Genomic DNA, 18,789 nt, shown 5'->3' on the forward strand with positions numbered 1-18,789 from the left:
AAAAAGAAAAAGATTGGTCCATGGGTAATTTCTGTTACTTTAAAAATAAAGTACAGTTTGAAAGAATTAGTTTAAAAGTAATAAGGTTAAAATAGTCCCACTTTTAAGTGATCCATTTTAAAATTTGTAAATCAATAAAGTTTTTTGTTGTTAAACATACATGTTTTTTGTCTTTTTTTTTTTTTTTTGATGTTGAAACATCTCTGAAAGTGTAAGCCAGTCCCAATTAAATGGTTTCCTTATAAGAGATCTGATGCCCTCCTCTGGCCTGAGTACACTGCACACATGTGGCACATGATCGTATGTAAAGGAGTCATACACATAAATAATTTTTAAAAGTTAAGATATTTTTGAGGTTGTTGAGATTCAAAAGGTAAATGTTCGTTGTTTTAGAACACAATAGGTCTGGGTAGAGTAGGCCTTTCTGTACCCTGAGACCGTGTCAGCAAACATTAGAACATCAGTATGCTTTTGACTAGGCTCATCCATCTCTCCTTGCGTTAGCTGCTGTAAATGTCCGAGTTAGCCACATGTTACAACTTTTGGCAGGAGAATTACGGTTTGAATGAGAATGGTTCCTATGAGCGCATATATTATGAATGCTTGGTCAACAGCTATGGAACTGTTTGGGAAAGAATCGTAGAGGAGACCTTTTTGGAGGGTGTTTGCCACTGGAGCTGTTGGAGTTTGTCAAAAGACCCTTAAAGAACACAGAGACCGCCGCCATCGCTGCAAAACGCATGAGGATTTTTATTATTCCAACATGTTGAGGACTCCCCTCTCAGCATGCAGGCCAGAGGAGAGACCAAGAACAAAGAAAGAACACACTTTTTATACCTTTGTAAGGGACAGATTTGAGCAACAGGATTCTCATTGGTGTAGCAAGTAACCCTTTCTTTCAGGCATTGGTTTGTATAGTGACTACCTCTGGCCTAGTGACTCACTTTGCCCACATGGTGGGTTATTATGATTTGGTCAGCAAAGTAATAGTACATTTTGAACTTAGGGATCAGCTATTAACGTCACAGCTATTAACGTCAGGGGAATTCTCGCAACAAGGTCAGGTGGTTTGTGATCTTTGTCAGAATTCAGTGTGGGGCAGGAGATTTGCTATTCTTATTTCTCTGAGAACAGCTAATATTGTTTTGGTAGCTGCAGGCTTAATCATTTTGACCCCTAAAACTTTACATTTGTCTAGTCAGCCAGCTTCCTTGTCTGGCTCTGCACTTGGCCTGCTAGGACAGTTTGGAAAGTCCTTTTCAAAGGGGGACGGTACTACAGGGTGGTCTTGAATTCATTTTGGATATTACAGAGCTGAGGTTTGAAGTTTCAAAACATGCAGAGAGCATGTGAAGCTTGTGGATCAAGATGCGAACCCAAAGATACTGCTCAGTGCCATGCATGCTTTCCTGCTGCTGTGGTCCCTGCCATGGTGATTATAAACTAGCCGTCTAGAACTATGAACCTTGATTTTTTTTTTTTTTTTAGTAAATGATTTATTATAGAATTAGCAAACTAAGACATGAAGTAAGCTATGGGTCTAGTAATGTTCTCTAACTTTCAGACAAGGACTCCCAAGCTATGCTTTCTTCTTGGTCTGTATGTGAGGGCATTTCCAATCCTGGGATTGACAGGTATAATTCCTTTTGCTTTGGGATACTCTTGTTAACACTTGTCAGTATACAAGTTCATTTGATAAAGTGATCCTCAGCTATTAATTAAAGAATGAAGTTTTATTATTGAAAAGACATGCGTAAACTTGTCATATCAAGAGCCACCAAGGTAGGGCTAGAGATGCCTCAGCAGTTAGAGCATGTGTTGCTTTTGTAGAAAGCCTGAGTTCAGTTCCAAGCACACTGTGTTAGATGGCTCAAAACTGTCTGTAACTCTAGCTTCAGGGGATCCAACATCATCTTGCTTCTGTGGATAGAGGACTCCTATGCACCTACCACTTCATACACACACACACACAGTACAATAAATCTTGAGGTGCCTCAATGACCATAGCCTAATTTAATAATCAATGAAGATCTGAGTAGGCTTAACAGGTATCAATATCATTTTTAAGTGACCTCTTTTTCCTCTTTGATTTTAAATTTGGGCATGAAAGAATCCTGAAAAGTGTGGGCTATTTTGTTGGTGATGTAGTGATAATGAAAGAGGAAAACACAGACTAGCCACTGGTTTTAATGTCATGATTGTAAATTAAAATTTCTCTTTAAAATATAAGATACTAATTTTAGTGGCGTTCTTATTTCGTCGTGTGTGCCATTTTAATAGGTTTTTAAGTTAATAGTAACTAGGTTTATAAGAGTGCATTTAAGTGCATTTATCAGGGCTTTTTTTTTTTTTTTTTTTTTTTATTTATTATATGTAAGTACACTGTAGCTGTCTTCAGATGAACCAGAAGAGGGCGTCAGATCTCAATTCAGGTGGTTGTGAGCCACCATGTGGTTGCTGGGATTTGAACTCTGGACCTTTGGAAGAGCAGTCGGGTGCTCTTGCCTACTGAGCCATCTCACCAGCCCTTATCAGGGCTTTTAATGTATCATCAAGATATGTATGTATGCACACGCACACACGTGCAGGCGCACCCAGACACATATGAACCACACTTTAAATAATGCTTACCAAAAATAACATTAGCATGCAATAAAAGCAATGTGTAAACAAAGTGGCTTCAAGTTATTAATTACTTTGAGAAATTGTAGAGGGGTACTAAGTTTCGTTTTATGTTGTCTTAGACACAGATTGACATACATGAGAATATTTTTTTATGGACACATGGTATATGAGCAAAGTTAAAAAAAAAAGGCTTGTATCTGTCTAAGGAGGCAACAAAGTTCACTCTTGGGGGATCTATAAATGTACCTCTTACTGTCTGCCCAGCTTCTCATTGAATATTTTCAGTTGTGTAGCACAGTCTTGTGTGAAGGTGTTCTAGGAAAGGAGACAGTCACCTTTCTTTGATAGGCATCTGGGTCCTTGGATATCACATGTGACCACAGGATGGCAGGGAACAGTATTCATGTGCTTTATGACTTGGGTCTTTGTTTTTGAAGCAGCTGTCCTTAGTTTTATCAGAGAGATCCCTTGGATGGGCCTGGCCAATGCCTACATAACAAGTCATCTGAATTCCTTCTCATTTTTCCTATTCCTTTTCATTTTCCTTCACACTGAAAAATCGGTGTCTTACAGCTGAGTCTGGGATTTGGGGCTCCATCTGTACCTGCTAAAGCTGTACAGATTAAGGGCTGACAGGTTCATGAAATGGTGGCCCACAAGAGTTTTTGCCTTTGAGAGGTGATATTCAGGGTGGTAAATCTGAATGCTTCAGTCTGTTGAAAAATCAGGTGGGATTTTCTTTCTTTCCTTGAGTATGTGTCTGTTTTGTCATGAACAGGTTTGATGCAGTTTTCCCTCCTGTACTGAGCCTGTCGTTATCATGTCTTACTTCCCTTCTGGTGGTTGACAGTCTCAGGCAATTGGTGACTTCCTGATCTAGGAGAACTTATACCCTCCTGACAGTAGAGTTTTAAGCAAATAGTTTATGCATTTTAATTCTCAGAATTAAACAGGATTCCTCTGTTTCCCCCAGGGGTTGCAGCAAATAGAACAGTGTTGGTTTGGTATATGCTTGGCCCAAGGAGTGACACTATTTGGGGGTGTGGCCTCCTTGGGATAGGTGTTTTGCTGTTTATGTGGGCTTTAATATCCTCTTCCTAGCTGCCTGGCAGCAGTCTTCTAGCCTTCAGATAAAGATGTAGAATTCTCAGCTTCTATACCATGCTTGCCTGGATGCTGCCATGTTCCTGCCTTAATGATAATGGACTGACCCTCTGAATCTTGTGAGCCAGCCCCAATTCAATGTTGTCCTTAGAAGGGTTGTTGTGATCATGGTGTATATTCACAGCAGTAAAACCCTCAGACAAGAACCCAGTACAAAGGCTTCCATGTAAAATTACAAGCCGACGTGAAGGTCTGAAGGCCACAGGTAAGTTGCGATGAATCTGTAGTGAAGCTTCCTTATTTTCCTCCCTTCCTTACTTGCATTTTTGCAGGTCCATGACTGAAAAGCAGTCATGGACTCTTAACTGTTCATGTACTTCTGCTCAAGGAAAATGTTGAGGGGATAGTAGTGGAGAGATGACTGGAAGTGCTGTTTATTGAATACTCACCTAGGGCTGAGTATCCTTTTCTTTGGTAACTTAGATAAATAGGAAAGTAAGAAAATGGGGTGGAGCTCTGTAGAGTAGAGGAAGATACTTCTGAGACCCACTGCCCAGTGCTTTCAATTTGGAAAACAGCATTTGGGAACAAATGAGACTCATCTAAGAAATCGGGTGTCCTCTTTTGGTTTTTCATAGGATTGCCCCTTATCCCAGAAAAAGGCCATGAAGGTTTGGGAGGGGGACTCTATCTGGATGTGCCTCTGACCTATCTGGTGGTTTGAATAGGAATGTCTACTGACCTCCGGAGCTTGCCCGGTATTTTCAAGAACTCTGGGGCAAGTATAATGTTGAGGAGAAGGAACAAATTGATTAGCTGGTGAGATGGGTACCTTTGTTAAAGAAACAAGGAAAGGAATACTATTACTCAGGGGTTTTTTGGTTTTTTTTCAAGACAGTGTTTCTCTGTGTAGCCCTGGCTGTCCTGGAACTCACTCTGTAGACCAGGCTGGCCTCGAATTCAGAAATCTGCCTCCTAAGGTGTGCGCCACCGCTGCCTGGCTACACTCAGGTTTTTTTTGTATTTTTTGAGTTGATATATATATATATATATATATATATATATATATATATATATATATTTTACAAGATTAGATACATGTAGATTCTTTGGTCCAGGGACAAAGAACTGGATCAGGAACACTTGGATAGTTGCAGAGAGAAGGAGAGGGAGAGAGAGATAGAGACAGAGAGAGAGAGAGACAGAAAGAGAGAGATAGAGACAGAGGGGGGGGAAGAGAGAGAGAGATGGAGGAGAGAGAGAGAGAAGAGACAGAGGGGAGGGAGAGAAAAAAATGACTTTCTCCCATATTTGGAGTGTGTGCTTTTCTGGCATGTGATCTGTCCCTTGTGTAGCCCTGATGCAGAAGGGTTTCCAGCCTTTCTTTCAACTGACTTCTTTCTTATATTTATCTTGATGCCTCTTCTCTACTGACACAGGACTATGCAACATTTGTCCCGTCTATCTTGTTCTACTGAATGTAATGTCCGTAGGATTCAGCCACCATCAAAATCAGCAGAATTTCCTTTTCTATGCATGAATACTGCCCCCCCTCCCACTATGTGTGTGTGTTACAGACCACATTTTCGTTTTCCACTGGTCCACCATTGAGTATTTCACAGCTTAACTCTTGTGATAGCAATGTAGTAATTAGAGGTTTGTATTTCTTTTCAAGATCCTAATTTTATTTCTTTTGAATAAAAGTTGAGATAAGATTTCTGAAATGTATAGTAATAATTACTCTATTTTTAATTTTTGAGTACTTTTGTGATGTTTTCCAATATTCTCCAGGAATATACAGATTCCATCATTTCCTCCGTTTCTCCCAGAACTTGTTACTTGTTCTTTTGTTTGTATCATGTCGAGAAAAGGTCTGACTTTGTTGTTCAGTCTGGCCTTAAGTTTATTATCCTCCCGAGTCAGCATCTGAGCGCTTAGATTACAAGCCTTGCCCCTTGGCACTTGACTATTTTTTATTTTTCTGAAGCCCACTCATTGTACTGGATATGAAACACGTATTAACGATAAGCTGCTTTTTATTTGTGCATCTTTGGAGAACTGATGATTCAAGTATTTCTACTTGACCTATTTTAAAGCCAGGTGCTTTTGTTTATATTGTGTTATGGAGTTACATATAAGGTTTATGCATGTACCACACATAGTGTTGTTGTGGGGTACTCACTAGAGAAGACTGTTTGGACATGGCTTTGAGCCAATAGAGCGTTGTTGTTAGCCAGCCACAACTACACAGTGTGTTTGGGATCCAAGTGAAGCACCAAGCCTTTCTCGGGAAGAGCTTTTAAGCACAAAACAAACAAACAAACAAACAAACAAACAGAAAAACCCATATTCATTTCAGTTACCAAGAACCGTTAGCCAGAAGTAGAACGGTAGAGGGCAAAGAGCAAATTTAGTACATTTAGATACTTTTGCAGAGCTGTGGGCTTTGATGGATTAGGTGTAGTTTATTTTTTTGGTTTTTTTTTTTTTTTTTTTTTTTTTTTTTTTTTTTTTTTTTGGTTTTTCGAGACAGGGTTTCTCTGTATAGCCCTGGCTGTCCTGGAACTCACTTTGTAGACCAGGCTGGCCTCGAACTCAGAAATCTGCCTGCCTCTGCCTCCTGAGCGCTGGGATTACAGGCGTGCGCCACCACGCCTGGCGGATTAGGTGTAGTTTTATTTTTCTTTGTTTGTTTAATTCTGGTTGTCTACTTAAAAAAAAGGCTTATTTTATGTATATGAGCACACCATTGCTCTCTTCAGACACACCAGAAGAGTGCATCAGATCCCATTACTACCATGTGGTTGCTGGGCATTGAAGTCAGGACCCCTGGAAAAGCAGTTGGTGCTCTTAACCGCTGAGCCATCTCTCCAGCTCAGGTGTAGTTGGTGGTTTGATTTTGTTTTTTTGTTTTTGTTTTTTGGCAGATGTTTATATAAACATGCACACACGTGGGTGCTTGGGTGTGTGCACTCCGAAAGGCAGAGGATGATGCAAGACGGCTTCCTATCACTTTCCCCCTTATTGCCTGTGTCAGGCTCTCTCACTGAATGGAGACCTGACATTTTGGCTAGGTTAGCTGGCCTGCAAGCTACCAGGATCCATCCCTATGTCCTTCAGTGTCCCTAAGTTCTTATGTCCAAGTCCCTGGGCTGTCAGGCTTGCGCTAATGAACCCGGAGTTTTACATTGGTACTGGGGATTAGAACTTAGGTTTTCACATTTGCAAGGAAAGTGCTTACCCACTGAGTCACTTTTACATATGTTTAATATATAAATGGGCAGATGAATTTGGGGAGCCTGCCTGACCTGAAATGGCTTGAAGTGGGACACAATGTCAGACATGGCTTTAAAGGCTGATGTTTCTAGATGTCGTTATAAAGACTGATGGTCTCTGGCCTTCTAGCTCACTGACTATACTGAATGTTTGCTGATAACTTGTAAAAGATTCTAAAAACTTTCTTAACTGATTCTATGGTTTAAAAACACTGCCTTCTTTTCTCTCTACCTCTGAACTTTATTAAGCATTGTAATACTCTGTGCTTTATTTAACTCTTTATGCTTAAATAATCACTAGGCAAACCTAAGACTCTTACTGCTCTGTGCTAAGAACGGAGCTCTTTACCTGTACTTTAGTAAGTGCCGATATCTAGCAGTTGACACAGACTGTTTAACAGCAGGGGATAAAGTGAAAGGATTTCCTGCTGCTGCTCCTGTCTCTGGTGAATCAGCCACAAGCCTCTCTGGCTAAGCTGGTTAACTCTGTGAACCAGAGAAAAAGGAAAGGAAAAGAATTGAGATGCATAATACAGGCAAATATACACAGACACATATACATTCAAACATGCATACACCCACACTCTGGCCAGGCCTGACTGTCACAATCAATTCCACAAGTATTCATGCATGCTTACATACATGCACCTATACCTACACACAAACATATAGACAAACAGACATATACATTTGGATGGATGGATTGATGGATGAATGGGGCAAAGCTCCCCAAGCCAAACCATTCAACCAACAACTTTATTTCTGTTCTCTGGTCTTTTTATACCTTCTTAGACAAAAAGTTCCTTAGAAAATTCCTCAGAGATAAAATGTTTTATAGAATGGGAGTTACAGAAGGATGTTAATACTAAGTTCAAAGCAGTGCTTCATTATAATATACTAACAAGGTCAAAGCTGCAGTTTTTACGTGGCTTTGCCTTATCATAGTGCACAGCTGTAACTTTATTCTTGGACCTAAATATCTTTCCTTGAACACAAATTTGTCCCAAGTCTATTTCTCTTTTTAGTATAATTATGAAAGCTCATTGAATTTCCTACTCGGCAGCCTTTACTGACTATCATGAGGAGTGGGCACATTCTAGTCTTGAGTCTATTACATCTTTATTACTTTATTACATATTTATTACATATTTATTACTTTATTACATCTCTCTAGCAACCTAGACCATTTCTAAAAACTTTCTTCCTAAAATTATTTGAATCAAGTCAGGACTTCTATAGCATCATTATGTATTTATCTATATAACATCACTACAAGTTAGTACATCTTCATAAGTCTGTAGAAATCTGCTTAAAAGGGAGTGAGTCAATACCTTGTGATTGTTATTAATAACAGGTAAAACATATTAATAGCAGGAATCTTTCCTCGGATTTAATTTTCTATGCCTTGCCTAGAGAAGCAAATCTGTTGCAGATTTTAGTCCATGGTGGATCTTTCTCAGGAAGATCAGCTGCTAGGTTTTAGCTTTTCCTAGACCAGCTCTTGACAGATGCATAGTGTTTGAGCAGGCTCTCCCACTCTATCCCTAGGCAGCTCTCCTTCTGTGGACTGTTTCCTGTGTAGACAGGAAGTGTTTGATTCTCATGTACTGCCCCTTCATTTGTTTTTGTAGCTTCTGCTTTGGTACCATCTTCAAAATCCATCAGCAGCACTGAGGTAATTTCTGTTGTATTTTTATATAAGTGATTTGCAGTTTGGGGCCTTAATATATGAATCTTCAATCATTTTGAGTTGGGGTTTGTGCAAGGTATAACATGAGGATGCATCTTCATCAGTAATTCCATTTTATCAAGCCATCTGTTACAGATCCATTTCCCTGTGATGGCTCTTCTTGGTTGTCCACTTGACTGTATATCTGAAATGGACTAAAACTAAAAACCTAGAGGACACACCTTTGAGCAATTTTTGTGCAACTTGAGAGGAGAAGATCTACTTCAAATCCTGATCTTTGAGGTTGGAAGACACACCTTGAATCCAGATCTTTAATGTAGATCTAATCTGGGTCATGCCTTCTGCTGGAAGCCTATATAAAGGACACAGGATGAAGGAAACTTTTGCTCTTTGTCTTCTTGCTCTCACCTTGCAAACAAGTCTATTCTTCTCTGCCTTTATAACCTACTCCTTCGGGATTCCATCATATACTCAAGACCAGCTCAGACACCCAGGTTCATGGACTAAACAGCTACCGGATTCTTGGAACATCTATTCATAAATGTAAGTCCTTTTAGGCACATGAGTGGCCAGGCCCTTCTACTATCTATTCATGCCAAATGGCAAGGAAAGCTTTCCCTGACATGGACTCCCTTTGTAAACCTTGTAAACCCTCAAGGCAGGAAAATGGCCAGGCCCTGCCTAAGGAACTCCAGCAACCCGAACTTGCCCCAAGACATCCCTCAAAGCACCAAGAGTCCTTTTCTAAAAGCTGTAACTGTCATTTCCAGCCCTGAGGCAGTAGAGTGGCCAGTTCCCACCTTAAAAGAAAAAAAAAATCCCACCAATCTTTGAAGAGGACAATCCACCAATCCCTGAGCTCCCCCAAGTTCAGGACTTGAAACCCCACCAATCCTTATCCTGGAAAGCTCTGCCCTGGAAAGTTCCACCTCCTAGAAATCCTATATTAAGTTCTGCCTACTGCTCAGTTCCCTGCTGTCTTCTCACCCAATCAGAGGCAGCTGCCCTCCTAAGTTTCTCCCTCCCAATAAATCTCTTGTGTGAGGTTTGTTGTGTGGTGTGACTTTGTGGTAATCCTTGGCTCCTGACTGACTTCAGATATGCAATACTTAAACTCTCCCCTGAAGGCTTCCAACGTCCAGATTTCACCCATAGAACACTCTAACTGCTCTAACGGACCTCTTCAGTATTCATTGGCTTTCAACTGCTAGGAAACCTTTCCATCTCAGTTGTAACATAGTCTCAAACTCACAGAGATGCCTCTGACTCCTGCATCCTGGGATTAAAGGTGTGGGCCACCACTGGCTGTGTGGGGGCTCTTCTTAACAGTCATAAAGTGAGATGTGCTGGGTCAGAGAAGAAAAGAGAAAAAAAGAAGTGAGAAATGACCAGCCTTGGGAAGAATACACAAGAAGAGAAAATCCAAGTTAACACCAGCTGAACACTTAAATAACTGACTGGATTATGTGAGGTATGCTTAGAGGGTGAAGGGTCAAGATTAAGACAAGCTGAGTATCCCTCATTTATGAGATATACCAGATGTCCAGACAGAAGTTGACTAAAATTCAAGAGAGATTTCAGACCAGACCCTGATTGGTAGATATTCAGTACATTTTAAGTAAATAGGAAGGGCACCAGGGAAAAGTAAGCCAAATCCAAATTTCAGGAGCCAGTACTCTCAATAGACAGGTGATAGCAGTGATTATCGTGCTGTAAGTATTTTCTGTAATCTACATGGGTGTGTTCTAAATCCTCACAGAGTGCTATTACTACCCCTAGTGCTACCAAGGAGAAGACATGCCCAAAAAGTGTTACTTACTGCCCACATCTACTGGCATGCTGATGGAGTTGGGGTAACTCTGGCTGGGGAACCCCTGTGCTTGTCTACTGTGTTCTACTATTGAAAGAGGAATGGAGATGAATTCAGGGAGTACACAGAGCTAAAAGAGACCCATAGAAGAGATGGAAGTAGGGTTTCCAGAAAGAAATCACCCATAAGGATAAGGTTGGAAATGACGTGCCGTACTAGAACAGTCAGAGCGCCTTTCTCTTTGAGTATGAATAGGGAGATGGGGTGGAGGCAGTAGGGGGTGCTGTGAAAGCCTAGTGAAAGAGTGCTAACTGTGCTAACAGATATAGGCTTGTTCTTATGCATGAAATAGAGCAAGCTTACAGTGTGGGAGAGCAGACCAAGCTTAGATAAGTGGACGTTGCCTTATCCGTAGGAAATGCTGCTTTCCCTCTGCTTGAGACATCTGTTCTTATGCCATATCTGCATGTTCTTTCTTCCCTCTTACAAGGCAAATCCTTCTAAGCCTTCTTTGAGACTCATCTCTCTGCCCATGCACATAAGGGCTTGCCAGCAGTCTTCATGCTTTACCTCCCCAGGGATTCTATACTGTCTGTGTGCGGAAAATCAGTTCTCCATATTAGAATCTATACTGTAATTAGATTAATGCAGATTCTTTCTGAATAGTTCATCCCAGCTTCAAATTCAAAATCCTGCTCCAGCTTCCTGTGTGCCAGAAATGCAGGTATGTGCAACCACACTTAGCTCCAAGCCTAGACTCTTGGCCATGCAGGTCCCTCTACACAAATGAGTATCCTTATATATGTCTTACAATTACCTTATCCTTTACATGTCCTTAACTGTATCATTTGGAGTCACTCAAATAGCCTCTTCTCCTATAGTAATTATTGGCAGGACATATACAGTCTTGTTCTATAGGGTTAAACTCTGGTGGAACTTCTGCTGAAATCTTTATATAACCCTTAAAAATTCTTTGAGCTGGGTTTGCTCCATTCTAGGACTTATGACAATACATTGTAGGTACCAGTGGCATGGAACCCATTGGAGAATCGCAGTTATGGCCTCTGGTCAGTGAAGATAATGGTTGAATAAAATGGGATCAGAAACATGCAAGAGACTGGCACCATGAAAAGTACAAGGCTCATTATTCTCTGAGATGAGTTGAAGGAGGTGAGGAGGGATGCTGGGATGTGTGTATTCATGGGTTCATAGACAGAGGAAGGGGAGAGGGACAAGCTTCATGAAAAGTTAGAGGTGAGATGGTTTGTTGAGAATGAGGGAAAGGAGTCTTATTTGGGGTTGAGCTGAGTAACAAAGCCAATAAGGCTGTTGCAGGACCAGGCAAAGGGGAGGCCAAGACTTCTCTACAAGGTTGGAGCTGGTGTGTTCTCTGTAGATTAAGTGTCTAACCTTCTTCTGAAATCTGTCCAGTGTGTTATATTTCCCATTTGTTGTAGACATGGGATTGTTCAGTGTGGCTTAGGTCTATAACTACTTTTACCTGTAAACTATGAAGTCATCCTATTTGCTGTGATTAACATAATATCTTGGAATCTAAAGAAGGAACACTCATCTGGATGGTGAAAAATGTATTGCATGCATACCTACATGATCTGTGTTCCTCAGTAATTCCAGATAAAATAATACAAGATTGAGAGAAAACTCTTATTTCATTGTTTTCAGAATGAAAATATCCACATATCTTTCATTAAAAATTAAAATATGTTTATTTGAGAAATTGTGAACATGACAAGCTTTGGACTTCAAAATTCAGTCTTCAGCTTGATAGAGTCTGATAACACAGTCACCTTTCACTTAAGTGTTGCTTCCTTACTAAATGTCTGAGAGTGACCCACCAAGAGCGTGGTTTCTTCCACCAACCATAACAGATACACGTACACACACACACACACACACACACACACACACACACACACTTGGATGCATGCATGCACAGAGGGAGGGAGGGAAGGAGGAAGAGAGAGAGAGAGAGAGAGAGAGAGAGAGAGATTGAGAGTTTGAGATTTCATTTTTACAAGGAATAGTCACATCTTTGTGAAATATGACTCTCAGTCCTAGCATGGTACCAAGTGAAGTATTCAGAATGAAGGAAGGGTTGGTTGAGAAAGATTTGAATGCCGTTTCTTTGGAGGGTAATACAGTATTGAACTCATGCAAAACAAAGTGTTCCCATTTGCTCTTTGTACATCTGTGCTGCAGGCAGAACAGAGACTAGTACATGCTCTGCCCTTGAGAACATGCTACTGTTATGTGAATGTGAGCACACTATCTTTCTAAGGCAGTCATACACCCACCCCCTTTTTTCTTATACCCCCACCCCTTTTTTCCTGGTAAGTATCACTAAAGGCGGCTGTAGTTTCCATTGTGAATCTATAGCCTTCTGTGGAGGAAGAATCTGTTATTACAACAGTCCAAGAATCACTGTAGCACAAGACATCCTATCTCTAAATTCCCTGTGCTAGCTATAGTCCATGAGTTACTTTCTTGTTTTGTTAATAATAAATATATTTGAAACCACCTATGCTTCAACTGTTTTCTCAGCTAAGGACTTAAGCAAATCCTTATAGACTGTGGAGTTCATGAAGCGGGGATAGGAGTCTCTGTGCATTAGAGTGTAGATCTGCAGTTGAGCGTCATCGAATATGTGTTGGGATGGATCCACCATGTTTCTGTTGATAACTTCTCGTACTCGGGAGTCCAAGCTGACCTGTGGAGAGAAGCAGCAATTATTTCTGGTTGTAAATTCATCCAAATTCCCAGAATCATTTTGTCATTCAAAAGGCCCCAAAGCAAACAAAGTGTTCTAACAGTCTGAACCCTGTCTGTCTGCACTGCACAGACACGGGTGAAGGAAAGGGGACTCCCTTGGAAGGCCTGGGAACCCTAACTGTCTGCACTGCGAGAGACACAGGTGAAGGAAAGGGGACTCCCTTGGAAGGCCTGGGAACCCTAACTGTCTGCACTGCGAGAGACACAGGTGAATGAAAGGGGATTCCCTTGGAAGGCCTGGGAAGCAGATCGCTGGTCCGAGGCCAGCGAACTCAGCAGGCCATACACAGGTCAGCTTACTATTTCTCTCAGGAAGGAATGTTAGCTCCTTAGAAAACCACACAGCTTTGCTTTTTTAAATGAGTGTAGGATGGCCTGTGAAGATAGAAGGCAGCATACACAGACTCATCCCTGCTAATGAAGACAAAACCCTGGGCACTGCACGCTTCTGCCCGACTAGAAACTGGGTGTAGGTTTCTGATGCCAGTCCAGGTTTAATAGGAAGCTGTCTGTAAAGTGGAGTGCTCAAATCACAGGGTCTGAGAGCCAGTGGCATCCAGGTTTTTATCCCAGCTGTCCCTGCTGTGAAAGACACCCGAAAAAAAAATTTGCTCAAGATAGGGGGATAATTTCATTTATATGGCACTGTGCTTTAGATGGGAGAAATCTGACTCAGCATGTGAGCAGCCCTGGGTTCACCCTGAGAACCGCAAAACAAAGGAAACCCAGTGTCTGCTGGATGGGCCTGAATGCTATTGAGCATGAGACCATGAAAGGTAGCATGATCCCTGGTTGAGCTAAGACTAGAAGCCCTGGAGACCCGGAAGGGACCGTAGGAGCTTCGCCTGCTCCCACGCCCCAGGTCCCTGTCACTAGCCGCAGCCTTTCATAGATTTGTGGCCCTCAGTCATGTAAGAGCAATGCCCCGAGCCCCTCCACATGTAAGGAATGTGACCTGTGGTCACATAGGTTCAAGACAGATCTCCATGCTAGTGGGGTACATAGAGGCTTGGAGGGCATAGCCAGTAAGCTTTCCTTCCCAGACATTCCTCCCTGCAAAAGGTATTTACTCACGCCCACCCTGAGAAGGGTGGCATGGAAACACCATGGCAATAAATGATTTGAAACCACAGACTATCTCTTTTCATCGGGATCTGCCTTGGGGAGCCATGGAGAAGGCCTTTGCCTACAGAGCCACTCTTTAATCTCTTGTAGAAGGCCTCTCTCCCAGCCATGACAGCCACCAAGCCCAAGACCGTTAAGCCAAGGACTCTCCCTGAGGGACCAGCCAGCCAGAGCTCCCCCTTCTCCACCCTCGCTGCCCCAAGCTAGATCTAACCCCCTGCCCAGATTCTGTTCGCAGCTCTTCCTTGATTTCCAGTGCTCCCTGTGTGCCCAAGAGCCTGAGAACCCCACGGCCCCAGTCTCTTCTTAGGCCTGGGTACATCCGAACCAGCTGTACTGTGCCTTAGACTCTGCTTTCCCACCCCTGGAGTGGTGTCCTCTGGCTTCCTTATGGCCGGCCCAACACCTGCCGGAGATGACATGGGGTAAGCACAGTCAAACTCCCACATTCATCCTCGCCGGAGCTCTATGACAGAGTGGACACAGGACCCACCAACCCTACAACTTGACCCACCAACCCTACAATTGAGTGGACAGAGCCCAGGACTGTGCAAAAAGCACTTGGCCAAACACACCGGCAGTTTAGCAATGGCTCTAATGAGACACACACCTCTTTAGGAGAGAGAATAGAAATATAATCTTCATATATTATCCTTGCTTTCTCCTCAATAGTGCTTTTATTAGCTTCCCTTTTCAGTTCTTCACAGGCCATCCAGAAGAGCATGTTTTCTTCACTGAATTCTGTTCGAAGAAATTCCCGGAATGCATTTCTTCCGGCTGGAGTGACCATCAGGTTATCAAAAGACTGGGCCCAGGCACAGACTTCTTCCAGAGTAGGCGTGGGGCTGAGCAGTTGTCAAACGAAAAGGAAAAAAGCAAAGATGTTACTAGTGCTGATCCAGCTTTTGTCACATAGCTTTCCATCTCTGATATAAAACACTCAAACGTTTGGCCCTTTGGGAAGGGAGAGCACCGGTTTTTACGTCCTTGAGCCTTTGTCAAAACACAAGATAGATGCCTGTAAATGGCTTTGCTGCTAATGGCGCTGCTGGTGTTAAAGGCATGAGGCACCACAGTCACCACACTGATTTTTTGACCAACCTTATGGCCATACTTTGTTTATATCTGGGCACATCTGACAATACTCCCCCCCCCCCCCCCCCCCNCCCCCCCCCCGAGACAGGGTTTCTCTCTGTACAGCCCTGGCTGTCCTGGAACTCACTCTGTAGACCAGGCTGGCCTCGAATTCAGAAATCTGCCTGCCTCTGCCTCCCAAGTGCTGGGATTAAAGGCATGTGCCACCACTGCACGGCTCATGACAATATCTTTAAACTGCAGAAATGAAAAAAAAAAATCCTGTAACCACTTGACAAAACCTTCTAAATTATTCTTGACAGAGCTAAGTCACACTTCACACAGCTCTACCAGAATATGTAATGTCCACTAAATATTCCTCAAGGTTCATGTAACATTTGCAAGAGAGAAAATAATATACATGATATAAATCCAAGTCATGAGGGATGGTGACGAAATGATAAGCTAGGAATGTGTCCTTGGCTAGAACATCATTCATGAAGGGAAGCCACTCATCCTGAGACAAGACTTGACCTTGGGCTTACCTACCGTCTTTGATTTTGTTTTAACTGTACTGAGATCAGAAAAAGCCTAAACAATAGTGACCCTAATATTTTGTCTTTTCACAGTTCCATATGTGTATGTTTCCCTGAAGAATATATTATGTAGCTTTAAAGGTTTTTTTGCCTTTTTTTTTTTTTTTGTTATAAAACGACCAATCCATTGTCCTCTGTGACTTGCTTTTCCCTCCTCATTAAGTCTCTGAGATTTACCTGCTCTGTGAGTAGGACTCCAGTCTCACTCTCTGCTTTTGTACAGATTTTGGTATCGCTGGTAACGGGAGCCTCTTAGATATCATATGGACGAGGAACAATATACTTCTGAACTGCTTTGTGGAAGTGGTCTGTAAAATCTTACAGGTACAATGCTGATTCTGAATACAATGTTAACTGGTTGAATTGTGTCACCTAAAAGCAGTCTAAACACCAAGAGTATAACCTTTTTTAGAAATAGTTCTTTGGGCTGGAGAGATGGCTTAGTGTTTAAGAGCACTGACTTCTCTTCCAGAAGACCTGGGTTTGATTCCCAGTATCTACATGGTGGTTTATAACCATCCATAACTCCACTTCAAGAGGATCCAACACCCTCTCTGGCCTGCTGGAGCACCAGGCACTCATGTGGTGCACAAACATGCAGGCAAAACATCTATCTGTTTATCTAAAAATAAATTATTAAAAATAAAAAAAAAGAAATGGGTTGACGACACTCTGGATCTTGGATTTTTGGCCTTGGAACTGTGATATAAAATTTTTGTGATGTTTTAGGGTACCCATGTTTGGATAGTTTTTAATGATAATGAATTTAGAAAGTTAGTGTAGAACAGAGGGTCGTGGCAGACTCTGGTCAGACGGTCTGAGTTAAGAGTGAGGAACATTATTTCTCCAATGCCATAGTAGTCCTGATAAAGCACAAGTCACAATCTAAAAAGGGGACTCTTCTAGGTGAGCAGAGCTTGCCAAGGCTTTGCTCCTTCCCTCTTGCCTGCTGTTCCTGGGAAGAGGATAGTCAGCAGAAGGCAGCACTGATACTCACAGTTTGGAGGCTGTGGACCAAGTACTTAATCCCTCTTAAATACTGAGAAGCAATGCTGTTGTGTTTTATAAAACAGCTTTGAGGAGGGAACACCTCAGTGGGGGCCCTGACAAGGTATTCCCCTCACCAATCAAGCCATGTGACAGGCCTCGTACAAAAGGAAGTTTACTGGGGGGAGGGCACCAGGAAGCAGAGCAGGGAACTGGAAAAGGGTAGAGGCAAAGGAAGGGGCACAGAGAAGGACAGAAAGAGATAAGAGAGAGAGAGAGAGAGAGAGAGAGAGAGAGAGAGAGAGAGAGAGAGAGAGCAAGAGAGATCTTATACCTGTGCAAACCAGGCTCACAACTGGCTGTTGTTAGGTAACTGCTGGGTGGAGTATAGAGAAACTGCTTACAAATGTAATGTTATGTTTGCTAAAAAAATTACAACAAATAGGGTCACATGTGGTGAATGCAACTAAGTATGAGTAACTAATATTTCAGCCTATAACATCAAGTGCATGTCAGTGCATGGTACCTGGTACCTGAGCAGATGGACAGCAAGTACAACCAAGTGTATGAATACCTAGTACCTGAGTAGATCTTCAGTCAGAGAAAAGACTATTATAAGCCTGGGGCTATGACTCCATGGAGAAGCACCTGCTTAGCCTTGTGAGCATCTGCATCAAGAAGCAGGTATTTTATCACTTTCTGTTTATTAATTGGATGTGACTTAGAACAAAGCCAGGCCAAACTGCACTGGACACGAGAGCCCTGTTACAAGTGTCTTGCTTCCCTTGACTGGCTTAGCTACAAAAACTATTAACCCTGCTTTACACACACACACAAAATGAAGATAGAATATGGCCATTATTAATCAAAGGCGGAAGGTTGAGATATAGCTTTTTGCACCTTATTCGTGGCACAGAATACAGTGCCCTGGGGTCTGTGAGATACCTGCTACTTCTGAGAAAGTCATATACTATGGGAAGTGGGAAGGGGGTGTTGCTGTATCTCCCAGACTTTGAAAACCTGGGCAAATACACATAAGGGAAAGATGGAAGGAAATTTACATAACCTGGATGGGCTATTATTCTATCTGCAAAACTAAACCAATTAACATATAAAACTGTTTGAACAAAACTATTTGGATATTTGTTAATGTGTACAGTTATGAAGGTATAATATCAAGAACAGGAATAAAGGAGCTAGAGAGATAACTCCTTATTTAGTAGCACTAGCTAAATTTGCACACTAGAGATTGATTCCAAGCACGCACGTGGTGGCTCACAACTTTCTGTAATTCTAGTATCAGAGAACCCAAAATCCCGTTTTAGTATCCACAGGCATCAGGCATGCACATAGTATACATACATACATTCATACATACATACACACATACATACATACAAGCAAAACACTCATATACATAAAATAAGTATTTAAAAAAGAACAAGATAAGGAATAGATGCAAGAATAGTTAAAGGAAGATAAATCAATAGAAGATTTGATAAGAGAAATATAATAGTCAAGGGAAGAAACAGAAAAATACAAGCAATACAAAGCTGGGTTGTCCAAGATATAAGATACAATTTGTTAGACACATGAAACTCAAGAAGAACGAAGACCAAAGTGTGGACACTTCTTGGAATTGGGAACAAAACACCCATGGAAAGAGTTACAGAGATAAAGTTTGGAGCTGTGAAGAAAGGATGGACCATCTAA

At 41.8% G+C, this 18,789-nt stretch overlaps 1 protein-coding gene across 1 annotated transcript in view; it reads right to left on the bottom strand.

Annotated features, from left to right (window-relative positions):
• Window positions 1–12,466: 12,466 nt before the first annotated feature.
• The window catches only part of LOC110296736 (regulator of G-protein signaling 20), a 142,006-nt gene continuing 135,683 nt past the window's right edge, over window positions 12,467–18,789 (bottom strand). Inside the window, 2 exon segments of the mRNA XM_021165499.2 lie at window positions 12,467–13,232; window positions 15,030–15,264. Of these exon segments, the coding sequence (XP_021021158.1) occupies window positions 13,044–13,232; window positions 15,030–15,264 (424 nt within the window). The 3' untranslated portion in view covers window positions 12,467–13,043.

The sequence above is a fragment of the Mus caroli genome, chromosome 1 (genome assembly GCF_900094665.2).
Source record: "Mus caroli chromosome 1, CAROLI_EIJ_v1.1, whole genome shotgun sequence".
Taxonomy (NCBI): domain Eukaryota; kingdom Metazoa; phylum Chordata; class Mammalia; order Rodentia; family Muridae; genus Mus; species Mus caroli.